The sequence below is a fragment of the Dipodomys spectabilis genome, unplaced genomic scaffold (genome assembly GCF_019054845.1).
Source record: "Dipodomys spectabilis isolate Male_0828 unplaced genomic scaffold, ASM1905484v1 ptg000095l, whole genome shotgun sequence".
In the NCBI taxonomy this organism is placed as follows: Eukaryota; Metazoa; Chordata; class Mammalia; order Rodentia; family Heteromyidae; genus Dipodomys; species Dipodomys spectabilis.
Window position 1 is genome coordinate 38,478,383 of NW_024870772.1, and position 27,298 is coordinate 38,505,680.

General features: G+C 40.0%; 1 protein-coding gene across 2 annotated transcripts in view; it reads right to left on the minus strand.

Moving 5' to 3' along the window:
* The window catches only part of Dclk1 (doublecortin like kinase 1), a 338,861-nt gene that overhangs the window by 156,071 nt on the left and 155,492 nt on the right, over positions 1–27,298 (minus strand). For both annotated transcript variants that reach the window (XM_042685807.1, XM_042685806.1), the window contains one exon: positions 22,316–22,415. In XM_042685807.1, the coding sequence (XP_042541741.1) occupies positions 22,316–22,415 (100 nt within the window). The remainder of the gene's footprint in view (positions 1–22,315; positions 22,416–27,298) is intronic.

A 27,298-nucleotide genomic window follows, 5' to 3' on the forward strand; every position in this document is an offset into this window, starting at 1 on the left:
TCAAGATGTGACCTCAAACCCATTCCCATCACAGGGTACCTCAGAGGTCATCTTGTCACACGATTCACTGTAGATCTAAGAAAGCAATGTTCAAGGGAGCTGTCTCCTAGGAATGATGCACCCACACAGGGCCTGAAAAGCCATGACTTTAGAAGTCAAAGTCTTGGTTACCTTTCCTTTGTTTCTGAAAAAAAAAAAAAAAAAGCCTTGTTTTTTTACACTGAGACCTTTTAGGATTATAGTCACTGCTCTGAATCAGGAACTTAGGTAAATCCTGGTCAGCCAGTATCTCAACTAAGCAATGGAAAAGTGAGAAGGAGAGGAAGAAGGGAAGGCCTTGGGCAAGTCTTCCCTAGAGACTCATGATCCACGGACACTTGGGAGAGGGGCTAAGCAGTCTGCCCAAGATCATACTCTACCTAGTTCAGAAAAGAACTCAAGACTCCCAAACCAGACTCTAGAGCTGAGTCTCTGACACCCCCAGCTTCACTATTTCATCACTTTCCCCAGAGCTGTGCAAAGGGCATCTGAGTCATTGGGACTGGGCCAGGGCTGGGTGGGCTGCCCCAGGCCTAGAAACAATGTGAAGGAGGAGACCATCCATTCTGTGGGTGTTGGGAGGCTTATGAGAAAGCCAAAGCGGGTAAGGGGGGGAAGTAGCAAGGCTACAGACAAATGATGAAACTAGTGGCACTAAACATAAAGGACACATGCTGGTTCAGCCCCCTGAGTCACCACTGAGTCATCGTCTGCAAGCAGGAAGCTCAGCCACAAATTGTATTTTGGAAAAGGGCAGTGAGGTAAACTTCCATCAGGTCTCTATGTCCTCTTCTATCATCAGAAACCAAAAGAACAATCACCCGCAATAACAATTACACAGAAGCCAGACTTTTATATTAATTAAAATCAGTACACTATATATCTGGGCCAAATTTTAAATCATGGAGAGTCATCATTGGCCCCAACAGGACATAGCCTCAAGGCAAAGACAGTGTGGGGCCTGACTAGCTGATTGGGTTCCTATCCAAGTTCTGCCATGAGCTATCGATGCAATTTGGGGGAGGGCACATTGTCTCTTTGAAACTTGACTTCCTTTTGCCCACACATCTTGAGAAAACTGGAAATACCACATACAAACGAATATATTCTACTTAGCATGAAATACGGAATAACCAAGGTCTCATAAAAAAGAAAAATAGTGATTTCATTAGCAGTGTAAGTGGTAGAAACAGTATTTCCATACTGTAAATTTCTGTCTGCTGCAATTGTTAGATTATGAAACATCAAGATATCAGACATAAATAAACTTCATACCAAGCCAGGCATTGGTGGTTTACATCTGTAATCCTAGCTACTCAGAACGCTGAGATGAGAAGATCATGGTTCAAACCCAGACCAGTCAGGAAAGTCTGTGAGACTCTTATCTCAAACTAACCACCAGAAAACCAAAAGTGGTACTGTGGCTCAAAGTGGCAGAATGCTAGCCTTAAGTGAAAAATCTCAGTGACAGTGCCCAGGCCCTGAGTTCAAGTCCCACAATTGTCAAAAAATAACCTCATCCCTTTCCCAGAAAGATACCCTTAAGGACAGAAGAAATCCTGGGGTGGAGGACGGGGGTCTACTAGCCCGTGTCTTCAAGACTATTTTTAGATGTTCAAAGAATCACGACACTAACATTCACAAGAAAATGAGAGAAAAATAAGATAGAGAGCAGAGACTCATGTCTGACTAGACTCTGTTGTAGCCAAAGGAGAGGGTGATAGAGGAGAGTATGGGCACCGCGGGTGCTGTGGGAAAACTTACTGAGTCTCCCATTGTGTACTCAAGTGACACAACTGAACTCTCTCCAACTTGCTTCTCTCCCCAAACTATACTTCTCTTCAATCTTTCCAAACTGTCATTTGTTTTTATTTATTAATTTATTCTGAATATCAAAACTTTGTTCAAGGGTATTACAATTTAACCTGTCTATCAAGTGTCTAGTGATTCTTATCAGTCATTTCCTTCTAAAATGTTATTCAAGTACAGGAAGATGTGTGCAGTCATTTTGATTCAAGACCTCTAGCCATCTAAAAATGCCTGGAGTTTCTGCTGTAAGAAAGTAAGAGCAAAAGCTTTCTTTTCTCTTTCCTTCCTTCCTTCTTTCTTTCCACCTGATTCCATTCTAACCCTCCAGTTCCTTCCCTTCTTTTTACTTCCTTCTTTCTTTCTCTATTCATCCCTCCCTCCTTTCCTTCATTCCCTTCTTTGAAAATAAAATAGCTGTCTCAGAAAAGTCAACAGGCCATTACCAAAGCTCTGTACAAAAAAGCCACCCCAAACCAAAACTAGATCAAGAGTTCTTTGGATTCAGAGATGAGTTTGAGGAATATATCTTCCTGAAGTTACAGGTTTGCTGTTTTGTTCTTAGTGTGTGTGTGAGTGTGTGTGTGTGTGTTATGGTCAACTATACCTGCACCTGTTTCTTTTTTCTGGACAGAGTTCACATGTGTCATGAAGAAGCACATTCCAAAGATTAACTAAAATTTAGTGGTTCAAACCACCATTCAGCAGCTCTGACCTATAAGACCAAACAAATCAAATCAAATAATGCTTTATTTACTTTTGTCTATGGCTGCTTTCACGCTCTAACAATAGAGCTGAGTAGTTGCTCTGAGCACCACATAACCCAAAAGTCTAAAATATTGATTAACTTGTTTTTTATCCAAAAAGAGTACTGACCTCAAATTTATATAATGCCCATTAGTGCCATCCACTATACTTGAGTTCTTGCTGGCTAATCTCTTACCACCCAAATCCAAAAGAAAGAAAAATTATTTCAAAATTGACAGTGTTTCCCTGATTTAATTTGCAGCTTCATGGGTGAATCAAGCTGCTATAGACTGGGCTTCATCTTGTCCTTTCTGAGAACCTTATGTGGACTGAGGAGTGGCCTGGCAGAAGGCTAGTTTGACTTCTACCAAGGCTATCTGCCCCAGGTATCCTAGCTAAATAATTCTCTTGCATGTAGGCAAGAGAATTATAATCTTCCTAAATAATTCAAACATGAGCTTCCTAGCTTCTGGCTACAAACCAAGTATGAGAAATTATATAATTAGCAGCAGCACATTTAAGAGACTATATAAAATATGCTAATGATTTTACCATGTTAAGGCAAAGTGGAGAATAATGCCATATATTACCTAGCCCACAGGATCAGTCCAAAATAACAAGAAACATCCCAAGGGGACTTTAAAAATAGTGCTATCCATCAGTTTGGTAGAATATACTTTATTCTTGGGCTAGTAAATAGGTTAACAGCCTTACTCAACTTTAATGTGTTTAAAGTCGCTTGTTTTCATTTTCAGTATATGTTTTGATGAACAGTATATTAATTCTATTGCTTTTAAGTCAAGACCACTTGGGGCACATTGCTAGTTTTATTTTGGGTATTCGCATCATTCTAAATATGCATCCAGTTCAGTTGATGAATAGAGACTTGAATGATATGTTATAGACTCCTCACTCACTAGGCAGAGGACAAACTATGCAGACAGTAGCAAACACCATCCAGGAGCAGCTCAGCCTGTGGAGCACAGTGCTCTCAGTGTCTTCTATGCTGGAAACCCTTGGAGCCCTCTGCTTTCCTAACTTTGCAATTTTCTTAAGAAGCTAGGTGTCTGCTGCTAGAGATGAGGGTTGCTGATTCGTACAGTCTCTTGGTTAGAGGGGAAGAACCTCATCACCTCTCAGTATCCACATGGGAAGGGTTCTGTCACTTCTACAGACACCCAAATCTATACATTCTCAGGTTCCTTATACTAAAAAAAATCACACAGTGAAACCAAAGGAGGATATTCTCAGGAGAACATCACAAAGGCTCAATAGTTATGTGCATATGATCATGTAAAATGATGTTTATTGAAATGAACTCCAAGAAATGGAAACAAGAGGTTTTCTGTTATTTTGATTTTGGGTTTTTTTATTTGGTCTTTTGCATCACTTTTACTACAATAGAAAAATTTAAAAAGTACAGTATTTGCAATAGCTTACACATATCTTTCTTTGTTTCAAATCATCTATATATAACTTATGATACCTAATGCAATGTGTGTTATGTCAATAGCTGACATCCTGTATTGTTTAGAGAATAATGACAAGAAAAAAATGACAAAAAAATGGTTCCCCCAGGGCTTGAACTTAGTACCTCAACATTGTCCTAGAGCTTTTTTGTTCAAGGCTAGTGCTCTAACACTTGAGCACCACTTCTGGCTTTTTTTTTTTTGCTGATTAGAAATAAGAATCTCATGGACTTTCCTGCTCAGCCTGGCTTCAAACTATGATCCTCAGATCTCAGCCTCCTGAGTAGTGAGGATTACAGCTGTGAAGACTCAATTCCCTCTCCCTGGCCCAATCAACAAATCAGTTATTGGTTGAACCCACAGGTATAGAACCTTCCTTGCATGCACGTGGTTGGTGAAACATTTCCAAGACTCTTGTAAAAATCAAATGTTTGAGATAGGTGTATGAAAGAAGAGAGGTCAGATCCAAAGTTCTGGATAAGCTCATAGCTTTGGTTTCTCTGGTGGATTTCTACTTATTGTGAATAGCTCATAGCATTGTTACAGATCTAGCATGTACATTTCCCCCAGAATATCAAGAGGTTCTGAGTTGTATAAAAATAAATTTACAATATGTCTGGTCTTCTTCCCATGAGCTTCTAAACCCTTGGAACTGCTTAGTAGTTAAGTGGGGGTTTTAAGGTGAGGCTCTGGAATCACACCTGAGTTTATGATATTGAGATGCTTTGAGATGAGGGCTGGTCACAGATCAGCAGTATAATTAGAAAGCAGGAGGTTTGAGTTACATGGTATCAGCCTGACCTCTGGGGAGTAAGAGTAGCTGGAAATTGAGTTCCCTATCGTGGGCTAATGTGTTATCATCATGTTACTCTACCGTGCTTATATAAAGAAACTTGTTTACAAAAAAATATCTCTGAATATCTGAACTATGATGAGCTTCCTGCCTGGAGAAGTCATCAGTGTGCTGGAAGTATGATTTGTCATGTCCTGATCCTAGGCATGTCCCAAATGTGGGACATTTGGCAGGTCTGGATGTGTATCCCTTAAAGTATTATAATCATAAATAGAGTGTTTTCTTGAGTTCTGTGAGTTGTTCTAGCAGGTCTTGAACCTTAGGGAGCCAGGGAAAATCTTGACTACATAACCAGTTGGTCAGAACTGTGGATGTCCAGGGGATCTGGTGATGCCCTTATTGTGTGAGATCTGATCATGTGTGGCAATTAGCACTGGAATGGCACTGCAGCATTAAGGCCTGCCTGCTACTGTACAGATCTGGATGGGGACACGGTATGTACTCCCACCTTCGTTCCAACTGGAATCTCTGCAGCATTCTTCCTTTGGGATCTTCATGGTTGGTTCCTTTCTTCACTTAAATCTCTGCTCAAATGGTACTTTCTTGATGAAATCTTTTCCCTTGCAACCTCCCCTTCCCTACTTCATTCCTCTTAGCACTTATCTTTTGAGAAGCTGTTTATCATTTAGTGTGTCAAATATATCTCCAATAAGATGTTTGTCTTATGTAGGCAAGAATCTTCTTTAAGACAGTTGCTGGTAGTTATAATACTAGGTACTCAGGGGGCTGAGATTTGAAGATTATAGTTCAAAAACAGCCTGGATAGGAAAAATCTGTAAGACTCTTATCTGAAATTAACCAGCAAAGAGCCAGAAGTAGAACTGTGGTTCATGTGGTAGATTGCCATCTTTGCGTGAAAAAGCCAAGGGACAACACTCAGGCCCTAAGTTCAAACACCAGTACTGGCACAAAAACATAAACAAAAGTGTACTTCCTTTAGTTCACTGTCATATGCCTGATGTCCAGAACAGTGCCTAGTATATCATGGATAGCTAATCAATATCTATATGCCTGTAGACACATACAGTACAAGACCAGGATCCTGTGACATAATAAACTGAATTCATATTAAATGTCTAAATCCTCTACATAGTCAATTAAGCTATCCTCATTTTCCTATTTGGAAACCTCATTACATATAGCTATATTTTATATATCAAGAGAAAACATATCAGTATTCACTTTCCCATAGATTGTTGTTGTTGTTGTTGGTTGTGGGGCTTGAACTCTGGGCCTGGACGCTGTCCCTGCACTCTTCAGCTCAAAACAAGCGCTCTACCTCTTGAGCCACAGTGCTACTTCCAGTTTTCTAGTGGTTTATTGGAGATAAGAGTCTCATGGACTTTTCTGCTCAGGCTGGCTTTGAACCATGATCCTCAGATCTTAGCCTCCTGAGAAGCTAGGATTACAGGTGTGAGCCACTGCACCCGGCTTCCCATAGATTTTTAAAGAATAATTCTGTTGAAAAGTGGTCAAGTGTGCAACAAAGGTAGTAAGATCTAAGTTTGGCTAAGCTGACATTAAGGCTGAGTCAAAAACCTATGCAGTAAGAAATTATGTTTACTCCAGAGATAATAAACTTAAAAGCTTAAAAGTCTTATGTTATTGTATTAATAGTAAAAAAAAAAAAAGAAACCCTCAATGTCCCATATGTTAAAGTCTTAGTCAATTTGTGGCACATTTGGGAGGTGGTAGATTCATTAGCAGATGGACCCTCATGGGAGGAGGTATTCACCGGGAATGTACCATTGAAGGGAATGCTAGGACCTTGGCTCCCTCTCTTTCTCTTTGCTTCCCAAATGCCATAAAATGAAGAGGCCTGTACCACCACATATGCCTGCCTAGCCACAGACCCAAAAGTAATGGAACCAGACAATGGTTAGGCGTGCTTACTTCTTCCCCTGGGCTGATAGCGTGTGGATTAAAAAAATTCAATTGCTGTCTTCTCTTGACAGAAATGCTCCTTTCTTTTGGCTTTGTTTCTGGTTAGTTGACTAGGATCCAAGGGAATTTGGAAAAACTCATCTTTATGTCTGGTTTAGGTCCTTAAGCAAAGTGAGGCTCATGCTTTCACAGTGTTCTATTCTGCCTATTGAAACATGACATGCCACCTACACAATTTTCTTTACCAAAAGGTTACCCATTTGTTTACTTTCCAGAGCTGTTGAGAGAGAAAAATGTGGCTCGAGGCAGTGAAGAGTCATACAATAGCCTTATTTTATTATATTTTAGCTACTTAGAACATTTACAGTAATGAAAATCTATAAAGACAGCCTGTAGCCACACGGATGCCAACTTATTACCCAGTTTGGGAAGTGAATTTTAAAATCGCCCTCACATTAATTACTGTCTACAGTGATTTTTTTTCCCTCTTCATCCCTGTCCTGTAAGTAGGTATTTAACTTTCCAGCACTTCTTTTGTTTAAATCTCAACAATGTGTGACACACAGGAGGCTCTTAATATCTGCATGGCTGGGGAAATGAACTGGCAGATTTCTAAAAGGAACAGAACCACAAGTGCATGTGCCCTAGGAACCACAGTGAAAGGAAAGTTCTAAAGGACCCTCTAGTACTCAGAGGCCTGGCTGGGTCAGAATAAAGGACAAAAGAGTCTATCAGGCTTATAAAAATATTAAATAAACAGTAGTCTCTCAGACTGAGGCAGTGCCTTGGGTTCCTATGTAAGCAAATCGGAAACCCAATTCATTGTAAAATAAAACTTAAGCTTAATCAATCAGACATGGCCAACTAATCTCTAACTAGAGACTTTCTGCTTGAATGACCCAGATAAGGCTACCATTCCTTTTTAACCAAATATTTTCTTTGCCTTGCTTCCACGGTCACCCTGCAAAAGCTTTCCTCTCATTTCCCTTTGTTGAATCCTACCCTACTTTTGGTTTAGCATTACTCAGATCCTTAATGGCTGCATAGACGTATACATTTTTAAACATTTATATGCCTAAGTTTATCTTTCAACATTTTTCAACCCAGGTTCCAACAGAGATTGCCCCAATCAGAGATGGGTATTTGGTCTGATTTCTTCCTCTAGTTACCACCTACAAAGGAACACATCATAGCTTTCTATTTTCTTTTCTTTTTGCCGGAGAGCTTTTCGATAACCATGTTACTAGCCTTTGGCTAGTTGAGGAAAGTGAGGTCCTGGAAATCAGACCTTATTTCAGCTCCTTCCTCTGCCATTATATATCCTTTGGCAGAATTTGGATGACCAAAGCTTTCACATGGCTAAAATTAATAAGATAAGATGCTATCTGGCATGAATACAATTAAAGCACTGCATCGAGATTCAAATATGCAATTCAGCAAGTAGAACATGGCTAGGCATCATATTAGAAAGCTCCAGAGAGTTCAAATAGCCACAAAGGTAACCATGAGTCTACATTTGGTGTGGTTACTGGTAAAAAGAAAGCATAATCACACTTAGGCTGCATTTGAACAAGTTTGATAGTCCTACCAAATATGTTCAGTCTCAGTGTACTTTGAAGATTTCAAAGAATACTGTGTCTAGTTCTGGATGTCATTGCAGGTAAGATTATTACTGGCTATGGAATCTAAGGACTTCATGAGAGATGTACTGAGCCAATGCCCTCAAGCAAAAGAAGGGTTGGAAAGATTTCCTCTGCAGCCTTTGATTCAGCTAATGTTACCCAGGCCCTTACTGTATTCATGTAACCTACAGGCATTAGAGATATAGAAAATAATGAAACCTATAACCAACATCAAGGCAATTACAATTAAATTCAATGAGACATAAGCTGGCCCTTACTTTCCTCTCCATTCTGAGATCCACTGGATATGGCTTTGATGATTAATTTTTCATGTTAGCTTGACTGACCATTATTGCTAGGTGTGTCTACTGAGGGGCGTGTCTAAATGAGATTTGAATAAATAGGCTCAGTAGTTCCTTGTTTTCTCCATTACATCTCGAACTACAACAAAAGGCACAGGAAGATAGAATTCACTCCCCTTCCTCTCCTTTATCTACCTCATTTCTGGAACTTGGTCATCACTGGACCTGTATTTACACCATTGGATCATTCTCAGGCCATTGTATCCAGACTAAGTTATACTTTCAGCTTTCTGGACTATGCAGTTTCCAGATGGAAGATCATGAGACTTCTTGGCCACTGTTATAGTTAGGGTCAATTCTTTATAATCTCAATAAATATCCACTATTTTCTCTCTTAGATAATTAGATAATCCTGACTCATTCAATAACAATTTAGCATCTCTTAATTTGTCATTCTTTACTTGTAAGACAACACTACAAGTTTTCCTAAAATTTATATCTGATAAATATTTATCAGCTACGTTCATTTTGGAGAAAGGTCAAGAATACAAGGCAGACTAACCAAAATGTTATAATAGAGAAAAAAACAAAAAGAATGATAACCAAATAATTGCTAGAAATCAAGTAAACAGGGTAAGGTTTTACAAAGAAGCAATTTTTGAAGTGAAGATATTGAAAACAAATGGCTTTGGAGAATCCAGAAAATAATACCAAGGCTGGCGTGTTAAGCAGGAATAAAGCTGGGGAGATGTGGCACAGTTGAGTTAGGACTGCCCTCAAATTTCACCAAGGATTCTGTAGAGCATGCACAGCTATTTAAGTGAACTCAGGAAAAACAATATGTGTTCAGACATGGTTTCGGATGACTAAAGACTGGAACTAGGAATGCAAGTTAGCACATCTTTAGAACAGTCTAAGCAAGAGGCTATGAGAAGATAAGAGAATGGCAATAGCACTAGAAAGCAAGGGAAGAGTATGAATGATGGGAATGAGTGATGACTCCACATTGTGCAACCTCTGTGTGAAGGAGGACATGAAGCAATGCAACAGAAAGAGAGATAAACTTCACCAAACAGGTGAGGAGTTTAGCTGTGACTTGTGTTAAATTTCAGCAGCTGTAGAATAATCATAGGCAAGCTTATAGTAGAAAGCTAGAACTATGGGTATAGAGAAGAATCGTATGGCTCACAAGAAGAGTCAGATGTAAATTTGAGAGAAGGTACATTTGCTGTTTAAGAACATACTGTCCGCCAAGTGCTGGTGGTTCGTACTTGTAATCCTAGCTACACAAGAGGCTGAGGTCTAAGGATCTCAGTTCAAAGTCAACACAGGCAGGAAAGTGAGACTTTTATCTCCAATTAACCACCAAAAAGTTGGAAGAAGAGATGTGGCTCAAATGGTAGAGTGCTGACCTTGAGAGAAGAATAACTAAGGGACAACAACCAGGCCTTGAGTTCAAACCCTAATACACACGCACACACATGTGTATGCATCCATGCATGAGAACATGTATGCACATACACGCACCTACACACAAAGAATGTGTTGTTAGATACAGACAAACTTGAGTCTGAACTCTCCCTTCAACACTTACTAGCTGTGTGGCCTTGGACAAATTATTTCTCATTGCTAAGCTTAATTTCCTTAATTGTAAAATTGGGAAAATAATACATACTTCAAAGGCACTGCTTATTGCATACCATCTGGTTGCCATTTGTCACCATCATCGTCTACCATCACCATCATTGCTAAAGCCATTAAAGTAGATGAACTTGGCTAGGAATCGAGTAATTAAGTAGGAAAGAAAGAGTGGAAGAATGAAGCATAGATAAGAGTTACTTAGAGATATGTAGCAGAAGAGGAAAGCTGAATTACACCCAGGAGTAGTCAAAGAAATAGGCAGAACCAAGACAGTCAAACACAGTGAATATCAAGGGGACAACATTTCAAGGATGGAATCATCAAAATGTCAAATGCTACAAAGAAGATGAAGACACGCAAAGAGAAAGAATATACACACACTGATTTGAGGCTTATTCTTGCTCACTTGGAACTATTACATATGTGGTAGATGTGGAAGCCAATTGTAAATGTGATAAGATTCAAAATGTCATCCAGACTCCAAGGAAATGTGTACCAGATACCAAAGTGAATTGTGAGATGGATCACCTTCCAGAAATTTCAAAGCAGATATAAACAGGCATCAACCTTCGTCTTATTACTCACTTGGAGACTACAAAAGGCTTCAATTCTTGGCCAGAAATGGGGGTTCTGGGAAGGATTTTTTATTTTTCTTTTTTTTTTTAACAGAGATATGCCATGAACTTCTTCATTCCCAAAGAGAGGAGCTGCTCCTTTGGGCTCTACAGGTGCTTCCCTGAGAAACAAAGTTCTGGCTCATATCCTGTGGGTAGAAGGAAGTAACAGAAACATAGTAGTGTGTGTGTGTGTGTGTGTGTGTGTGCCTTTTACCTGAGAGCCTGAGGTAGCATGGTGAAGGAGGCTGGGTTGCGCTGGGCATCCTCTTGCTGATTGAGAACACTGGTTATATGAATAATAGAAATGGAGATGAATTTGTCATGGAAACTGATAAAAATTTTTTTCCCAAGAGAAACATCCAAGGCCAGCAGGGACAGTGTTAGAAAACAAGGATTGAGGGAGACATAGGCAACGCTGATAGAAACTAAGTGCTTCCATCAACGAAGAGTGGAAGGTTTCTGATGAAAGTTCCAGAAGGACCCCCTAGAAACACCCAGAAGAGAAGATAGCTTTAAATCTCATGTTGGTGGCCTGCAGCACCGTTAGCAGAACAGTCACAACTAGGAAATTCCACTTCCCTTCTCTCATGGCCTTGCTCCCCACCCCATCTCCCCATCTCTACCCTGTCTCAATCCAATCTTGATCTGACACATCAGAGCTGAAAGGAAAGAAAAACAAGTCCTTTCCTTCCCCACAGAGAAGAAAGTGGCTACATAGGATTCTTGATAAGTATGGGGAAAGAACTCACATTTTCAATGACTATTATGAGACTAAATCTTTCACTTCTGAATTGAGATGGTAATCTACTGCTGGGAGTGTCTTAAAAAAAAGCACGCCTTTTTATTGGGGTTAGGAAGGTGGCCTAGAGGTAGAGTACTTGCCTAGCATGCATGAAGCCCTGGATTCAATTCCTCAGTACCACATACATGAAAAAAACCCTAAGGAGTTCTGTGTCTCAAGTGGTAGAGTGTTAGCCTTGAGCAAAAGAAGCTCAGGGACAGTACCCAGGCTGAGTTTAAGCCACAGGACTGGAAAAAAAAAGAGAAGAAAAGAAAAAAAACGCCTTTTTATTATTATCTTAAAAGGGACCAAAAAACTTTGAGTGGCCAATGAACAATATAAATCTAAAAGTATACTGGGAAATATTTTTTAAGCTGATAGAAGCCAATGAGCTTTTGTGGTAATATACTGGCAATCTAAAGTTATAAAAAGTAAGTCAGAATAAAGAAATAGGCCAGGCATGCTAGTTCACATGTGTAATTCTAGCTATGGGAGACAGGGTTAGAAGGATCATGTGTGAGGTTGGCCCCAAGCAAAAATTAGAGACGTTGCCCCTCCCCAAAATAAACTGAAAGCAAAAAGGTCTAAAGTTGTGTACATGTGACAGAACATTTGTCTTGCAAGTGGGCGACTGAGGCTAAACTTTCAGAACTGGCAAAAAAAGAACAAGGAGGCATAGTTCAGAGGATTAAGACCCAGTAATTTCTTGATTTATTATACTTTTTTTGGCAGAGAAAAACAGACACAATGGTTTGGTGAGAGAATAGAGACGGTTGGAAGGACAGAAGAAATTTGGGCTGAACTGTGGGCAGATGAGCAAACACAATAGAGATAGAGTAAAATAGAAAATCCCAAGGGCAACAAGAAAGAATCTTAGGGAGATAGGTCCCAAAGAAACAGAGAGAGGACAAGAACACTAACATGATGTTTAGACAGGAGGAGAAATGTCTACCTCTGGGAGAAAATGGAAGCAGAGGAGAACAGTGAAGATACAGACATTTCAGAGGGAAGGTAAGGGAACATGAAACAGTTTACAGTGGAAAAACTTTCATAGGCAGGAAACTCATCTCCTAGGAAAGAGGAGAGAGAATGGTAGTTACTATAAAGAGCAAAATTGAAGAACTATATTTATGTAGAAGCTAAAAGGTAGCTATGGTCAGGAGAGACTCCAGAATTACCCTGCCATGTTTTCACTGCTCAGGGACAAATAGATATGAAAGCAACCTGGCACTAGGGGCTCATACCTATAATCCTAGCTGCTCAGGAGGTTGAGATCCGTGAATTAAGGTTCAAAGTCAGCCTAGGTAGACAAATCCATGAGATTCTTATCTCTAACTAACCAGCAAAAAAACCAGAAGTAGAGGTGTAACTCAAGTGGGAGAGTGCCTTGAATGGAAAAGCCAAACAAGACCTGTACACAGTGAGTTCAAGTACTAGTAGAGGCAAGAAAGAAAAGAAAGACAGCAAGGAGGGAGGGAGGAAGGAAGGAAGGAAGGAAGGAAGGAAGGAAGGAAAGGAGGGAGGGAGAGAGGGAGGGAGGGAGAGAGGGAGGGAGGGAGGGAGGAAAAAAGGAGGAAGGGAGGAAAAAAGGAGGAAGGGAGGAAAGAAGAAACATCAAAGCACATTATTGAATGTGCTCCCTATTCAGAACCAACAAAGCTCTATCTCAATTCAAACATCTGGCTGAATTCTGCAAATCAATGCAATAAGAATCAAGCATACCAGAATTTACATTCTTCTCTAATAAGACAATAAAATATCACAGGCACTTGGCAATTATTCAAGAAGACAGCTATAAAGCTTCCTGAAAATAAGAGCTGTTCTTTCTTAGAACAAACATCTAGTGAAATAAAATAGCTCAGCACCAAGAAGTATTGTAAACTGGCCTCTCAATCCCATTTAAACTTAAATCTATAAAGAGCTGTCAAGTTTGCAGTGACCCATCATGCATTTTTACCATAATATTTGTTCCTAATAAATAAAATCCATGAGAAGAAGCAGTAATATTTAATAATCTGGGTTAACATTCATTACCTAAGGTTCTTTGACATCTTCAGACAAAAGCATCATTAAAAATCAACATGAGCTGGGTACAGGTGGCTCATACCTGTAATCCTGCTATTCAGGAGGCTAAGCGCTAAGGATTGATGTTCAATGCCAACCTAGGAAGGAAAGCCCATGAGACTTTTATCTCCAATTAACCACCAAAAAGCCAAAAGTGAAGTTATACATCAAGTGGTAGAATGCTAATATTTAGCAAAAAAGCTCAGGGACAGTTCCCAGGTCCTGAGTTTAAGCTGCAGGACAAGAGCCCGCACACACGCATGTGCACACGCACGCGTGCGCACACACGCACACGCGTGCGCGCGCACACACACACACGCGTGCGCGCGCACACACACACACACACACACAAGGCAACCCAAAGAGCCATATTTGATATATTATTGTCTACCATTATTGATACCTAGAATACTACCTGCACATAGGAAGTTATTCTGTGAATAAACAAGTGAAAGAATAAATGCATTTTGTGAGCAGTAGCTCAAAAAACACTTTATGGAGAGGACTGGTCTTTTCTTTCCTTTTTTCTTATTATGTGGTGCTGAGGAATCAAGCCCAGGGCCTCATGCATGGGAGGCAAGCACTCTACCACTGAGCCACCTTCCCAGCTTCACCCCCCCGCCCCGCCCCTACTTTTTTTTTAAGAGTACTGAATATAGTAGGGCACCAGTGGCTCACATCTGTAATCCTAGCTATTCAGGAGGCAGACATCTGAGGATTGAGGTTCGAAGCCAACCCATGGAGTAAAGTCTGTGAGACTCTTATCTCCAATAAACTAATCAGAAAAAGTCTGAAGTGGTGCTGTGGTTCAAGTAGTATAGTGATAGCCTTGAGCAAAAGAAGTTTAGGGATAGCATCCAGGCTGAGTTCAAGCCCCAGGACCAGCAAAAAAACAAACAAAAAAGAGTGCTGAAAATAAGGTTCTTGCAGGGCAAATGCTCTAAAACTTGAGCCATGTCCCCAGCCCTTTTTGTTCAAGGTTATTTTTCAGACAGGGCCTCCCATTTGTGGGGAAGAGGTGTGGTCTTTCTCCAGACACTGCATGTGTCCCAACATTCTCAGTGACCTTGTTTCCAGTATCACCAGCCCCAGGACAAAGCAGCAGTGCCATCAGACAGCCTCTCATCCAAGTCAACCTGGAGGGATGGAGAAGAGAGGGAAAGACAGAAAGACAGACAGACAGACAGACAGACAGACAGACAGACAGACAGACAGACAGACAGGCAGGCAGGCAGGCAGGCAGACAGACAGGCATGCAGGCAGGCAGGCAGGCAGTCTGACTGAGACTCCTCCACAAATGCTGTTAGTTTTCAAAGTCTGCCTGGTTCTTCTAAATGTGTTTTGGTTTACTCATTCAGGGATTCTCTCCCAAGAATAGTGGTTATCTTCAAAGGCCATGCAATTCTCTCTCACCTCCAACAGATGAATAAAAGTTACGAGTGAGAAGAAAGCAGTAAGAAACCTCTTTCTGGATCTAAAGAACACCAAGAGCAAATCTGGGTGACATCTGCCTCCAATTAAGTCCTGTAAATGAATCTATGGGGCAAGTCCAGCTGCAATCCACAAGGAGGTATATTTCAGCTGAGGTGTCATTCACTAAGTAATAAGGAACACAGTTTTGGACGTGCTTTGACATTTATTATCTCATTTGAGGTCCATTACAATCCAGGGGGAGAAAAGGTTTTTTACAAAATAGGAAGCAGACTTGAAGATAGAGAGACCACACAGCAAGGAGGATGTGTAGCTTGGACAAGACCCGATGCCTTCTCAGGCTGCCTTGATCAGTTATTTTAGGTTCAAGCACTATTTTCTTGTCATTTGGGGAAAGCCATTGAGACCATGGTGAATGATGTCTGGGACAGCTTCTGTCTTTATACATTTTAAAATGGTTATTACAAAGGTCATGTACAGAAGGGTTACCGTTTTGTAAGTCAGGTGATGAGTACACTTCTTTTTGGATAATGTCATCCCTTCCCTCACTCTTTCCCAGTTTTCCCTCCTGTCCCCACCTACAAGTTGTATAGTTCATTTTCAATATGGTGTCTAGTGAGTACTACTGCTGAATTTGTTCACTCTTTGTCCCTCCATTTTGGTGCCTCCCCTTACACTCCCAAAAACAAATAACCAAACAAGACTAAAAGAAAAAAAAACAGCAACAAAGAAAGAATTTCTTTTTTTCCATTTCTTGGCGTTCATTTAGATAAATATCATTTTATATGTATCAGATGCACATAGGTATTGCGTTTTCGTGTTCCTCTCCTAAAAATATCTTCCCTTGGTCTCTCTGTGTATGAATACCCTTTTTTTCTATCCTGGTGCTTGAAATCAGGAACTGGGCACAGCTGAGCTTTTTGCTCAAGGCAAGCATTCTACCACTTGAGTCACAGCTCCACATCTGTCTTTGTTTGTTTTGGGAGTTAATTAGAAATACGAGTATCTGGGACTTTCTTGCCTGGGCTATCTTCAAACAAGATCCCAGATTACAGCCTCCTGAGTAGCTAGAATTACAGGCATGAGCTACTGGTAACTGGCTTCAGCTTCTGTCTTTTCTTATTGAGGATATGAGTCCCAGGAAAGTTGATAGGATGGAATATTACTAGAAACGTTTACCTGGAGATACTTAAGAGAATCTCAGAAAAGAATCTCATACTCAGGAAATGTTCTTAGTAAACTCTTATACCCAGGAAGAGCAATGTACTCCATAAAAGTTGCCTAGGGAGAAGTTAAGACTGGTATTTTGTGCACACACACATACACATATACACACACATACACACATACATATGCACACGTTTGTGCATGCACAAGTTCCAAAGGTCTTAGTGAAGTTCTGAGCTTTAGTAACTTCAGAAGGATTCAACACTAAACATTTCTCCCAAAAAGTCATTTTACATTTTTCGATGCTTATTTAGTTTATAACTGTTAAATATTATCTTTTTGTGTATAACTTTTTGATTCAGTCTCCATTTTACTACTTCAGCTGGAAGGACTGAAACATTTTATGATATGTGATAAACCCACATATACACACAATGAGAGAGCCAAATCACACATCTCACCCGAAGCCTACAGTTGGTTAGAAGTAATTTTCATGTATGCTGCTGTGGAAATAGCATTGTTCCTAGCCACATAGGGCAATACAATTGTAGGGCTGGCTGTGCTACGCCTTTATCCCATTTGTTTTTCCTCTTGGGAGATCATAGATTGAACTCAGGGGTTTATGCTTAAGTAAGTGCTCTATCCCTTGAGCCATGCCTTCAGTCCTTCTGTTTTTAATTTCTTTCTCAGACAGAGTCTTGAGATTTTGTCCAGACTGGCCATGGGCGAAATCCTCCTACCTCTGCCTCTCAAGTAGCTAAGATTACAGGCATGGACAGAGCTGCTCCTACCTCTACCTTCCAAGTAGTTGGAATTACAGGTATATGTTGTCATGCTTGGCCTCTTCCTTTCTCTTTTAATCCTAGATAGAGCACAATTGTCTGTTTGTACCCATTTGATTTTATCTTCTTAGATAGAATCTATTCTACTTGAATCCTTGTAGCCCTCACTTGGTCCTCAACCATGTTAGCTTCTTTTCCAGAGAATTCTATCCACATACTTTTGGCATTGTCAAATGAGCGTTTCTAACAGTGGTAAGCCACATAACATCCAATACAGAACCCCTGTATAGTGACTCTAGGTGCATGAACCTTGATGGCCAGTTTAAATATAGATTTCCTCCAGTACATTGGGTATCAACCTCTATGTCAAAATCTTTAGACAGGGAAGTCTAATCTATCACAAAAGCTATTTCATCAGAACATACTTTTTTTGTCTTAAAGAGATTTCAAGAAGAAAACTGTAACATGTACTGTTGAAACTCTCAGACTGTCTTATGGCTGCATTTGTCTAACCAATCAGGTTGAGGGATACTAACTAAGAAGGGTTAGATCAGGGAACATGATCATATCAGTTCTGTTGCTTCATGTATTTTACTTATAAATATAATGCTATCACTGTGCAAAGCGAAAGACTGATTAAAAAATAACAATTGCTTTACTTGTAATCCAAGATCAACTAATATCTGGGAAGTTCCCAGCAATATTGATTGTTAGGTATTTTGTTCCCCATAAAGTCGTAGTTCTCAATATCCATTGATTTGTAACAATTTGGGAAAAGAGTCTCTGTATATATTCTCAAGTGGACAAAGGTAACTAATCCAATAGCTGATGACCGTTAATAAGAAAATTTGAACACAAATACTGATCTACAGTAAAGCTGCTACAAGGAATGAATACCAAGGAATGGATGCTGGATGCCAGAAACCACAAGAAACTGTAAGAGGTAAGGAAGGATTCTGCCTTGCAGAATTTGAAGCAAACTACTCATGCCTTCACTTTAGACTTTGGGCTTCCAAAACTTTAAGACAATAAATCTGGGTGGGGAGGGGGGCTCCCAGTACATGTATCTGGTGTGCAGAATGATATTTTATTATTTTATTGTTATGATATCTTAATACATCTATGCAAAGTGTAATGATCAAATCAAAGTAATTAGCATTTTACCATATCAAACATTTCTTTATAGTGGGAATATTCAATATTTTCTTTTCAAGCCACTCAGTTTGGAATCCTTTTTTACTCTTACTAATGGAACATGAAAGTATAAATATGTGAGCTTCAAATAGTGCCTGTTGAACTTGGAATTAAGAGCACGTATGAAATAGTTGAACAAAAGCAAGCAAGATATTAAAAAAGTAAAGAGCACCTGGGTGCCAGTGGCTCACACTATTAATCCTAGCTTCTCAGGAGGCTGAGATCTGAGGATTGAGGTTTGAAGCCAGCTGGGGAAGAAAAGTCCATGAGACTCATATATTTAATTTAATACCAAAAGATCCAGAATGGAGCTGTGGTTCAAGTGGTAGAGTGCCAGCCTTGAGCAAAAGGGTTCAGAGACAATTCCCAAGTCCTGAGCTGAAGCCCTAGGACACACACACACACACACACACACACACACACACACACACAGAGCAGATGAGAGATATTTAGGTTCCTGGTCATGTAACACCTGGCAGGATTATGCTCCCCATGACAATGGGGTAAGTGGATTAAGAAATTAAGCAAGTATGGAGACACTGGCTTTGGTGGTGGAAGGTAGGCACAAGGTGACATCTAATCTCAAGCTCATGAACAAAGAGTTAATTACCCCTTCCAGAGGCCTGGTACACATTTCTCAGGAAAGCCCTGTCACTTCCAAATGGCAAGGAAATCACAAATTTATCCCTTTGTCACCAACATCCAAGCAACACCACGTAGAGTTTCCTGTCCCCCAACCTGGCAATTTGGTTGACTCATTCTAAATCAGACACCAAGCCAAGCATGCCAAGGATCTGTCAGCCTGAGTGCATCTCTCTCTCTCTCTCTCCTCTAGTGTTTCTCCACCATTTCCAAGACTCCACTGACTGATGATGATGTTGCTAAAATGATCACATTCTGAACTAGGCAGGGAAGGTGTTTCATTCTGCATGTAAAAACAGACAGGAGGAGAGAGGGTCCCAAGCAGTTTCCAATATTGACCTGGCTCTCATGTGATCACTGTAATGGCAAAATTCCTCACTGGAAAGACCCCAAGCAACATTTTCAGGAGCTCTCCTAGCAGTAATTAGGGGAATGTATTACTGCTAATCCCGAACACACTAGGAACCGGGTTAATTTTGAAAGATAAAATAAAAGTGGTGCCTTGCGGCAAAAGGCCACTTCTAGGCGCCATTAAATCAAGCACAGCACTGCACAGGGTGAGACTATTAATTCCAAAGATGTCGGTACCCCCCCACCGACATGCCTTTAAGGAAGCTACTACAGAAGCCACCAAATGAAGCGTCAATATACAAATACCATTTAGCAAGTACAGATAAGCTTGGCTAAATCATGCTCAAAGCACTTATAAAAAGATTCACATTTTAATACATTAGCACCAGAACATGCTGTACAAGCAACAAGAAAATTGCAGTTGTCAACGTGTGAATTTAGACTCAGGGTAAGTTCATCCAAGGAAGTGAAAAAAAAAATCTCAATTTAGATTCCCCCCCCCCCCCCCCATAGCTTGACTCTCCCTCCCCCGTATATCCACGTGTTTCTTCCAGAATGCGGGAGGACATGATACTCAGTAAATGTATTTCACCCCCCAAAATAGTTAGGATGGATTTGTCAGGGGGAACAGATGGGCTCACCTAAATGGACTAAGTGATCTCTCTAAGGACCAGACCACAAGCTAAGCAAGATGTCCTTCAGTGCACGTGTGTGTGTGTGTGTGTGTGTGTGTGTGTGTACATGTGCGCTCAGGTACACGTGTCTTTTCTTTCTTGTGGTGCTGAGGATCACACATGCAGGGTTTTCTCACGTGCTCTGTCACTGACACTCCCACTCCACGTGTCCTTTGCTAATGGGAAAGCATTCTAAAGAGAATTTGGAGGGTTATTTTCTGGCACTTTTCTGTTCTGCTTTTTAGAAAGTCTACCTGCCTGTCATGACAGATGAAGAAGTATAGGTCACAAATTCTGGGGTTAAAACCATCTTGTCAGGAGAGGGAAAACCAGCTGCCCAGATTTCCAAGCCAGACCAGATGGGATAGGAGATCCCAGGTCTACTCAGACCTGGATGGACACCAGAGGGCGCGAAGACCCACAGCCTGCTCTGTTGATTTGAAACTAAGCTCCATTCCAGTTGGAGTCTGACAGGCTATTTTCTATATCAAAGCAACAAATGGACTTCATTTCAGAAAACAGCTGGTCTCTCAGGTCATTCTATCAGACATAGCTATTTTCTTCAAATTGAAAATCAAGACAGTTTATTTTTCTCCAAACAGTGGTGTTAGCTCTGCTGCCTGACTCAAAACATTTCACTTGTTCTGGACCATGGCAAAGCTGTCTTCTCCTTAAACAGGGGTGAAGGAAGGGCTGGGGGTGTCATTTCTTAGGGACACTTTATGAGTGATATGTTTACAAAATCTGTGCCTAAAGGGCATGTCTATCAGTTATAAAGATGAAATGTATTTAGAGAAAACTTAGAGGAACATAGATGCTAAACCACTTGTCCAGATAGGATCTTTGAGCCAAAAATAAATCTCTTCATACAGAACATCTATATATAGCTCCACTGAGTGTTTGAAATTCCCATGATAAAGAAGCAATTATCCCTCCATACCCAAAATCATTTAAAAATATAAAATAATTGTAGCTGTTTAAATGCATATAACTAATAATATGCATATAACCATGGCCTATTTAATGTTGGGACTGAGAAATGCATCCTTAGGTAACTTAGTTGTCTATAAACAGCAAAGAATGGACTTACGTGACTTGGGATGAGTCACTAGGTGATATGATCTCATGGAGCTACCATGGGACATATGTTCTGTCACTGACGGAAATATTGTTACATGGCCTATGGCTGTATATTCTGTACATATAAAACAGTGTGTGTGAATGTAGTGTGTATATCGAATATCTATCTACATCTAGTATCTATACATAGTATCATATATACTATATCCATATATGTGAATATAGTATCTGTATCTTGATTGAGTGTTAAAGTGAGACCATTCAGTCATATCAGGGATCCTATCATCTTTGCTCAGGCATTACCATTTGCTTTGTCAAAAGTTCATTAATTTGTGTTTTTTTTCTACTGAATAATGAAGAAAAATTCATATAACCTTAAAACACATTTTATCCAGATTGTCTGAATTGTCAATAATTATGTGACAATTCCCTAATTAAATTAGAGGTGATATTTTGAAGGATGAAACTCTGACACAATGCTATTACTTACAATGCTGTTAAGAGTCTAAGATGATTCACAAGACCAGAAAAGGAAACAATATTCTTAAAAGTCAGAACCTTTCACATTCACCTCCTTGTTCATCACTTGTTTTCCCCTTTTTGAGTCAACCACCCCTTCTTCATCAATTATGGAGAATCATATTCCCTTTATTAATGAAAGGAAATTACCTTCCTCTTTCCTGATAACTTCCAGATGCTAATGACATGCAAATTCCAGTAGATTTAAGGGAAAAGGGACATCAAACCTTTCTTCCTTAGTCAGCAATGAAAGAATACCACATGAAAGCAGGGCCTAGGAACATGCTAAATAATATGATTCCAAATCCCTCAACTATAAATTGTAAGGAAAATAAAGAAATTAAAATACAGAAATCAACACCCTGGTTTTCTAGAAACTGTCTCCTTGGATATCAAGTGGTTATAAGAGAGCCATTTGTAATTTATTCTCCCATACGACTTAACCTTTTCAATGATCATTTCATCTGTTTTCTATATTTTTTTTTTAAAAAATCAAAGAAATTCAAGATATAGGAAAGACATGTTGATGGAGGGTCTGAAACTGATTTGGTGGCTTTGGAGTTGACATAATCTTGGCCTGATGCAGTTCATTTTGGAAAGCTGCCTCAAATTCTCCCTGGTTTTGAACTTTTTTTTTTTTTTTAACTTACCACTTTCATCTAGCAAGAAATCATCCTGGTAACGGAACTTCTCCGGTCCACATGCAATAAAAATGTCATCATCACCAAAAAAGTCCTGAAGGCACATCACCTACAAGAGAAAAGCATGGTACTCGGTGAGGAGTCGGCACAACAGCAATTAGAACAATACTCCCCCCCCTCCCCAGACATTGGTGCAAAGCCGCTTCCCGTCTAATGGAATCAACGGGGCAGCTCCTTGGGAGGAATTTCAAAGAAAGGGCTCACGCATCTGTTACTAGTAAGAAGCATGTTACATTTCAGTTCTGCAGGAAGACAGGATCAGGAGAATAGAACCGGTAACTGTCACATTTATTACTTGACATATCAATAGGCTATGAGGTAAGAGCCCTTTGTTTCCATAATAGAGTACATAGAGCAAGATGGGGGAAAGGGAGCTTCCTCTTACTCTTCTGAATGGAAAAACCAATTCCCCCATAGCAACATAAGTCAGCATACAATTTTAACAGTCATCAATGCCATTGTATGTGTATTCTGATCACTGAAGTAAAACACTTGTATCATGGTATGAACTTAATAATCTCCTTTAGACCCATTCCAACTTTACCAGAAAGGAACCTGGAACCCTTTATAAAAGGAAGAATTTTAAACATATAGCTGAGATTTAGATAAGAAAACTAGCTATGCACCACCGAAGCTACAAGAAAAACTTAAACATCCCCCAACTTCTTATCAGGCCACAGGGAAGTTTTAATGCAATCATTGATATATTTTCTTTTCCTCCCTCTCTTCCCCTCCCTCCTTCCCTCCCTCCCTCCCTCCCTTCCTTCCTTCCTTCCTTTTTTTGTGCAGGTCCTGGGATTTGAATTTGGAGCCTCAAATTCTCATTTGGCTTTTTTGCTCTACACTGGCACTCTACTATTTGAGCCATAGCTCTGCTCCAAGCCTTTAACTGGCTGCTTGGATATAAGAATCTCATGAACTTTTCTATCCATTCTGGCTTCAATACTGTAGTTTCCAGATCTCAGCCTCCTGAGAAGCTAGGATTACAGACCTGTGCCACAAGTTCCTGGTGGCTTTTGATTCTTTTTTTCCTAACTAGTCTCCAATAAAAACTTCGAGAGAGGTGTAGGTTGCTTTACAAGGAAATGTGAAGGTTTGTAGTATTTTGTTCATAAGACATCCATGACACTCCTATCTCCAATTCACTTGCCCCTCCCCCCCAAAAAAGATGGAAGTAGATCTGTGGCTCAAAGAGTAGAGTGCTAGCCTTGAGCACAAAAACTCTGGGAGAGCATAGAGGCCCTGAGTTCCAGGATTGGTCTATGCATAGGCATGTGCATGCACACACATGCCACACACATGCACACACACAGAGAATAATAGCAGGTTGCATTTTGGAGCATATCTATGTGTGCTTGTTTTTATGCTTTTGCTCATTGGAGAAGGAATTATCATCAGAACTACAACCTGTTATAAACAAAATGCCAATGAACGCACTCACACCATTTGTCCAATGACCATTCTCCAAACCTAAGACTTGAAGAACAAAACAGACCACAATCTAACTCAGACAGTGTGGACATACTTCTGTCAGCTAGTGGGAAATGAAACATGAAGAATTTTTGATGTTCTTTCCAACCCCAGGATTTCCAAGATATGAAAGGAACACAATGATTGCTAAGGAAAAGTATCTGTTATCATCTAGCACAAAAATAAGACAGGAGATAGTCATTTCAGTGTGGAGCCACTGTACTTGCTTACCACCTAAGTGTCAGTGATTGAAATCAAAGAAGTGGTTGAACTATCAGATACTCTGGTATTTACTGCTCTCCATCATTTCACCCTTCTCCTGCTCACAACTTCTTAATCAGAAAGGTGGGTCAGGTCAGTGGGTGAACCCGAATACAAATTGCTCCAGGTGAGTAAAAAGCCTTGACAAAAGAGGCTAAGACATAAGCTTACAGAAAAGATAAAGTGAAAGTAACTGGAGGGTTTCCATTATCCAAGCTTTACTACTCTACGGCTGATCTAGAGGTAGCTAGATCAAAGCAACCATTGCAATCAATGCAATGTATTGCCTATAGAAGAAGAGAAAAACAGAGGAATATTTATAAACCCTTTCTCTAGGCAAATACAGTTTGAAAATGCTTTCTTTTTTTTTTCCAGTCTGAGGGTTTGAATTCAAGGTCTGAGCACTGTCCCTGAGCCTTGAGCCATGGTACTACTTCTGGCTTTTTCAGAGTGGTTTATTGAAGAGTCTCACAGACTTTTCTGCCTGGGCTGGATTTGAACCACGGTCCTCAGATCTCAGCCTCTTAAGTAGCTTGGATGACAGGCGTGAGCCACTGGTGCCCAGCTAGAAAAAAACTTTCTTGAGGCATTACTGTCCATTCTGATATTAAGAGTTTGTAAGAAGAAATATACAACTTGTGTTTTTGCATAACCCAATTTTATGTATTTTTAAAGTGTGCATTCTTTTTAAATTGATGTACTCAAATTTAAAAAGGATGGTTACCTATCATCATTGAAACTTTAAGTTCCATTTATGCTTCGACCCTTTTTGCTATGACAGGTCAGTGCTGGTGGGCCTCTTAGACACTCGGATCTCTATGGTAGGCATCAGATATTAGAAGATTTCACTAATATTAGACACAGGCAGATCTTAAGGTATAATTATTAAGTTTAAGAGATGAGCTCAGAACACCATTCCAAGCCTTCCTCTTTTTCCATCTTTCTCTTGCCTCCCAGAAGAGCTGGTATTGCCGATGGCTGCTCTTCCCATTTGTCTAACTGGGCCCACAGTTTGTGCCCCTACCACACATTCAAAATCCATGCGTTTCCCAGCCCTTCCTTATCCAATATCACCTCGATCCATAGCTTGTCCTCCTCTGAAGGGCCCTTGATATTTCCTTATAGTGGAATCTCTGCTTCCCACACCATTTCTCTCCAGTAAATTTAGTTTAATTCTGTTAGTCTACTCTTTTTCATTAAACTTTTGGACTTTCTCTCCAGGGCCCAGAAACTATCAATGACTTAAGTTAAAATGCACCTTTCTGAGCTTAGCATCCCAGATGCCTCAGACTCTGGCTCCAACCTATCCATCATGTTTCCTATTGTATTATTAGTGATACTGTGATTGATCCATCATTTGTTAAGTAAATGGATGGCAAATGGATGAGTGGATGGATGGATGATTGTGTAGATGGATGGATGGACAGATGGATGGCTGATTGGATGGACTAAGCTTTAAAGTAAGCCATGTTCCAATTTATCTTCTTTACTTATGTCTTCCTAATTGTGTGGGTCTTATTTTATGAAATACCTGTTTTCAATCTATTCCTACCTACTCTCTGCCTATGTACACACCTACTGTAGGCCAAGGCTCAGCTGGACTTGAACATTATCTTCTCTGTATGGACTCATCCCTTTTCTGAAGCCCCACACATCATTTAACAAATGCTTATTGAGCACCTGTTCATGGCAGTGACTATACTGAGCCTTGAGAACATATCTGTCCTCACCCGTCCCCTTTTCTCTTCATAGATACATCTGAATACAGACGTGGGTACACAGATCGAATAGTGGGATATGCATATACTTCCAGCAATTCCTAACATGCTGTTGTGAGTCAATATCTCAGAGCAGTAAGATCTATTGCTTCTCAAAGGTCTTGTCAAGGGCGTGAAGTGTGGTGTTCTGAAATCCAGCCCATGTTCTTCCATCAGTCAGCTATCATGAAATGAATCCTGTTGTTAAAGCTCCTAAGTCCACTCGGACCAGAGTGTCTCATACTCGGTGCCATTCTTTGACCCTGCAGAGATGTCTCCTCTGAGACAAATTCTTAAGAGCAAAGCACTGTCAACAGGTTCTCAATTAACCCAGCTCTACCACTTAGATGTTCACTCTTTGGGCCTCAGTTTATCATATCAGTTGTTCTAAGGACTAAATGAGTTATGATCACAATAGGGAGAAACTAAGTTTTTCAATAATTTTTAGCCACTGTTATTCCTCAAATGTATTTTGACTTTAAAATGAGTACAAATCAAATATATACATAAGATACATGAATACTAAAAAAAAAAAAAACACCAGTATGTAGCTCTAACAGACTTCTTTTCTAAGTAGATTTGAAGAAAATACAGAAAGGGAGCATCTGTTATTGCCTTGGGAACAAGGATTCTACAGATATTATTATTATTATTGGTGGAAAATATGTCTTGGGTTAGTTTCAGGGAATTGATGCTAATCTGGTAAAATGAGGAAGGGACATGGCCCATGTCTCTGATTTCCATTAGTCTTCTATTAGATGATGCAGGAAAAAGCCATTTTCAAATATGCTCATCTATAATACAGTAGTACCACGACTCACTGTCTTAACTCACAGCCTCTTCGAGTCTGTCACCAACTCTTAGATTTGTGGAAAACAGAGATTTGTATTCCTCTGAGAGAACTTATTCTCCACTGAAAAATGCTACACTAGAATATATGCATTCATGAAGGAGAATGGCTGCTTATGGCACACAATGCTCAGTTGTCTAATTAAAATTTGTAGTTCTGCCTGATGCTTCAGTTATAATGCAGTACTTCAACTCCCAAGAAAAACATTCCATTTATTCTATTAGAGATTATGTCTGTCTGATGGCACATAAGACAATGCGAAAGCTATAGTATCTCAAAAACCATGGATGGTTTAGAGTGGTCAGAAAGGCTGGCAAAAGTCCTTGAATGAAGATCAAGATATCTGCATTCTGAGCTCAGATCTGCCTTGCTTGCTTACTGCCTTACTTTGCTTAATTAAATCTCTCTCTGTCCTCTCGGGGTTTTTTTGCTTTTTTATTTCCTCTTTCCTTTTTTTCTTCATTCTTTCTTTGTTAGTGTTCTACACTGCGCCTCCCAGCCAATGGAACAGATACTAACCAATCACAGATGGAAATCTCCAAGATTCTGAGGCAAAAATAACTTTTTTCTTTATATTTTACTTACTTTTGTATG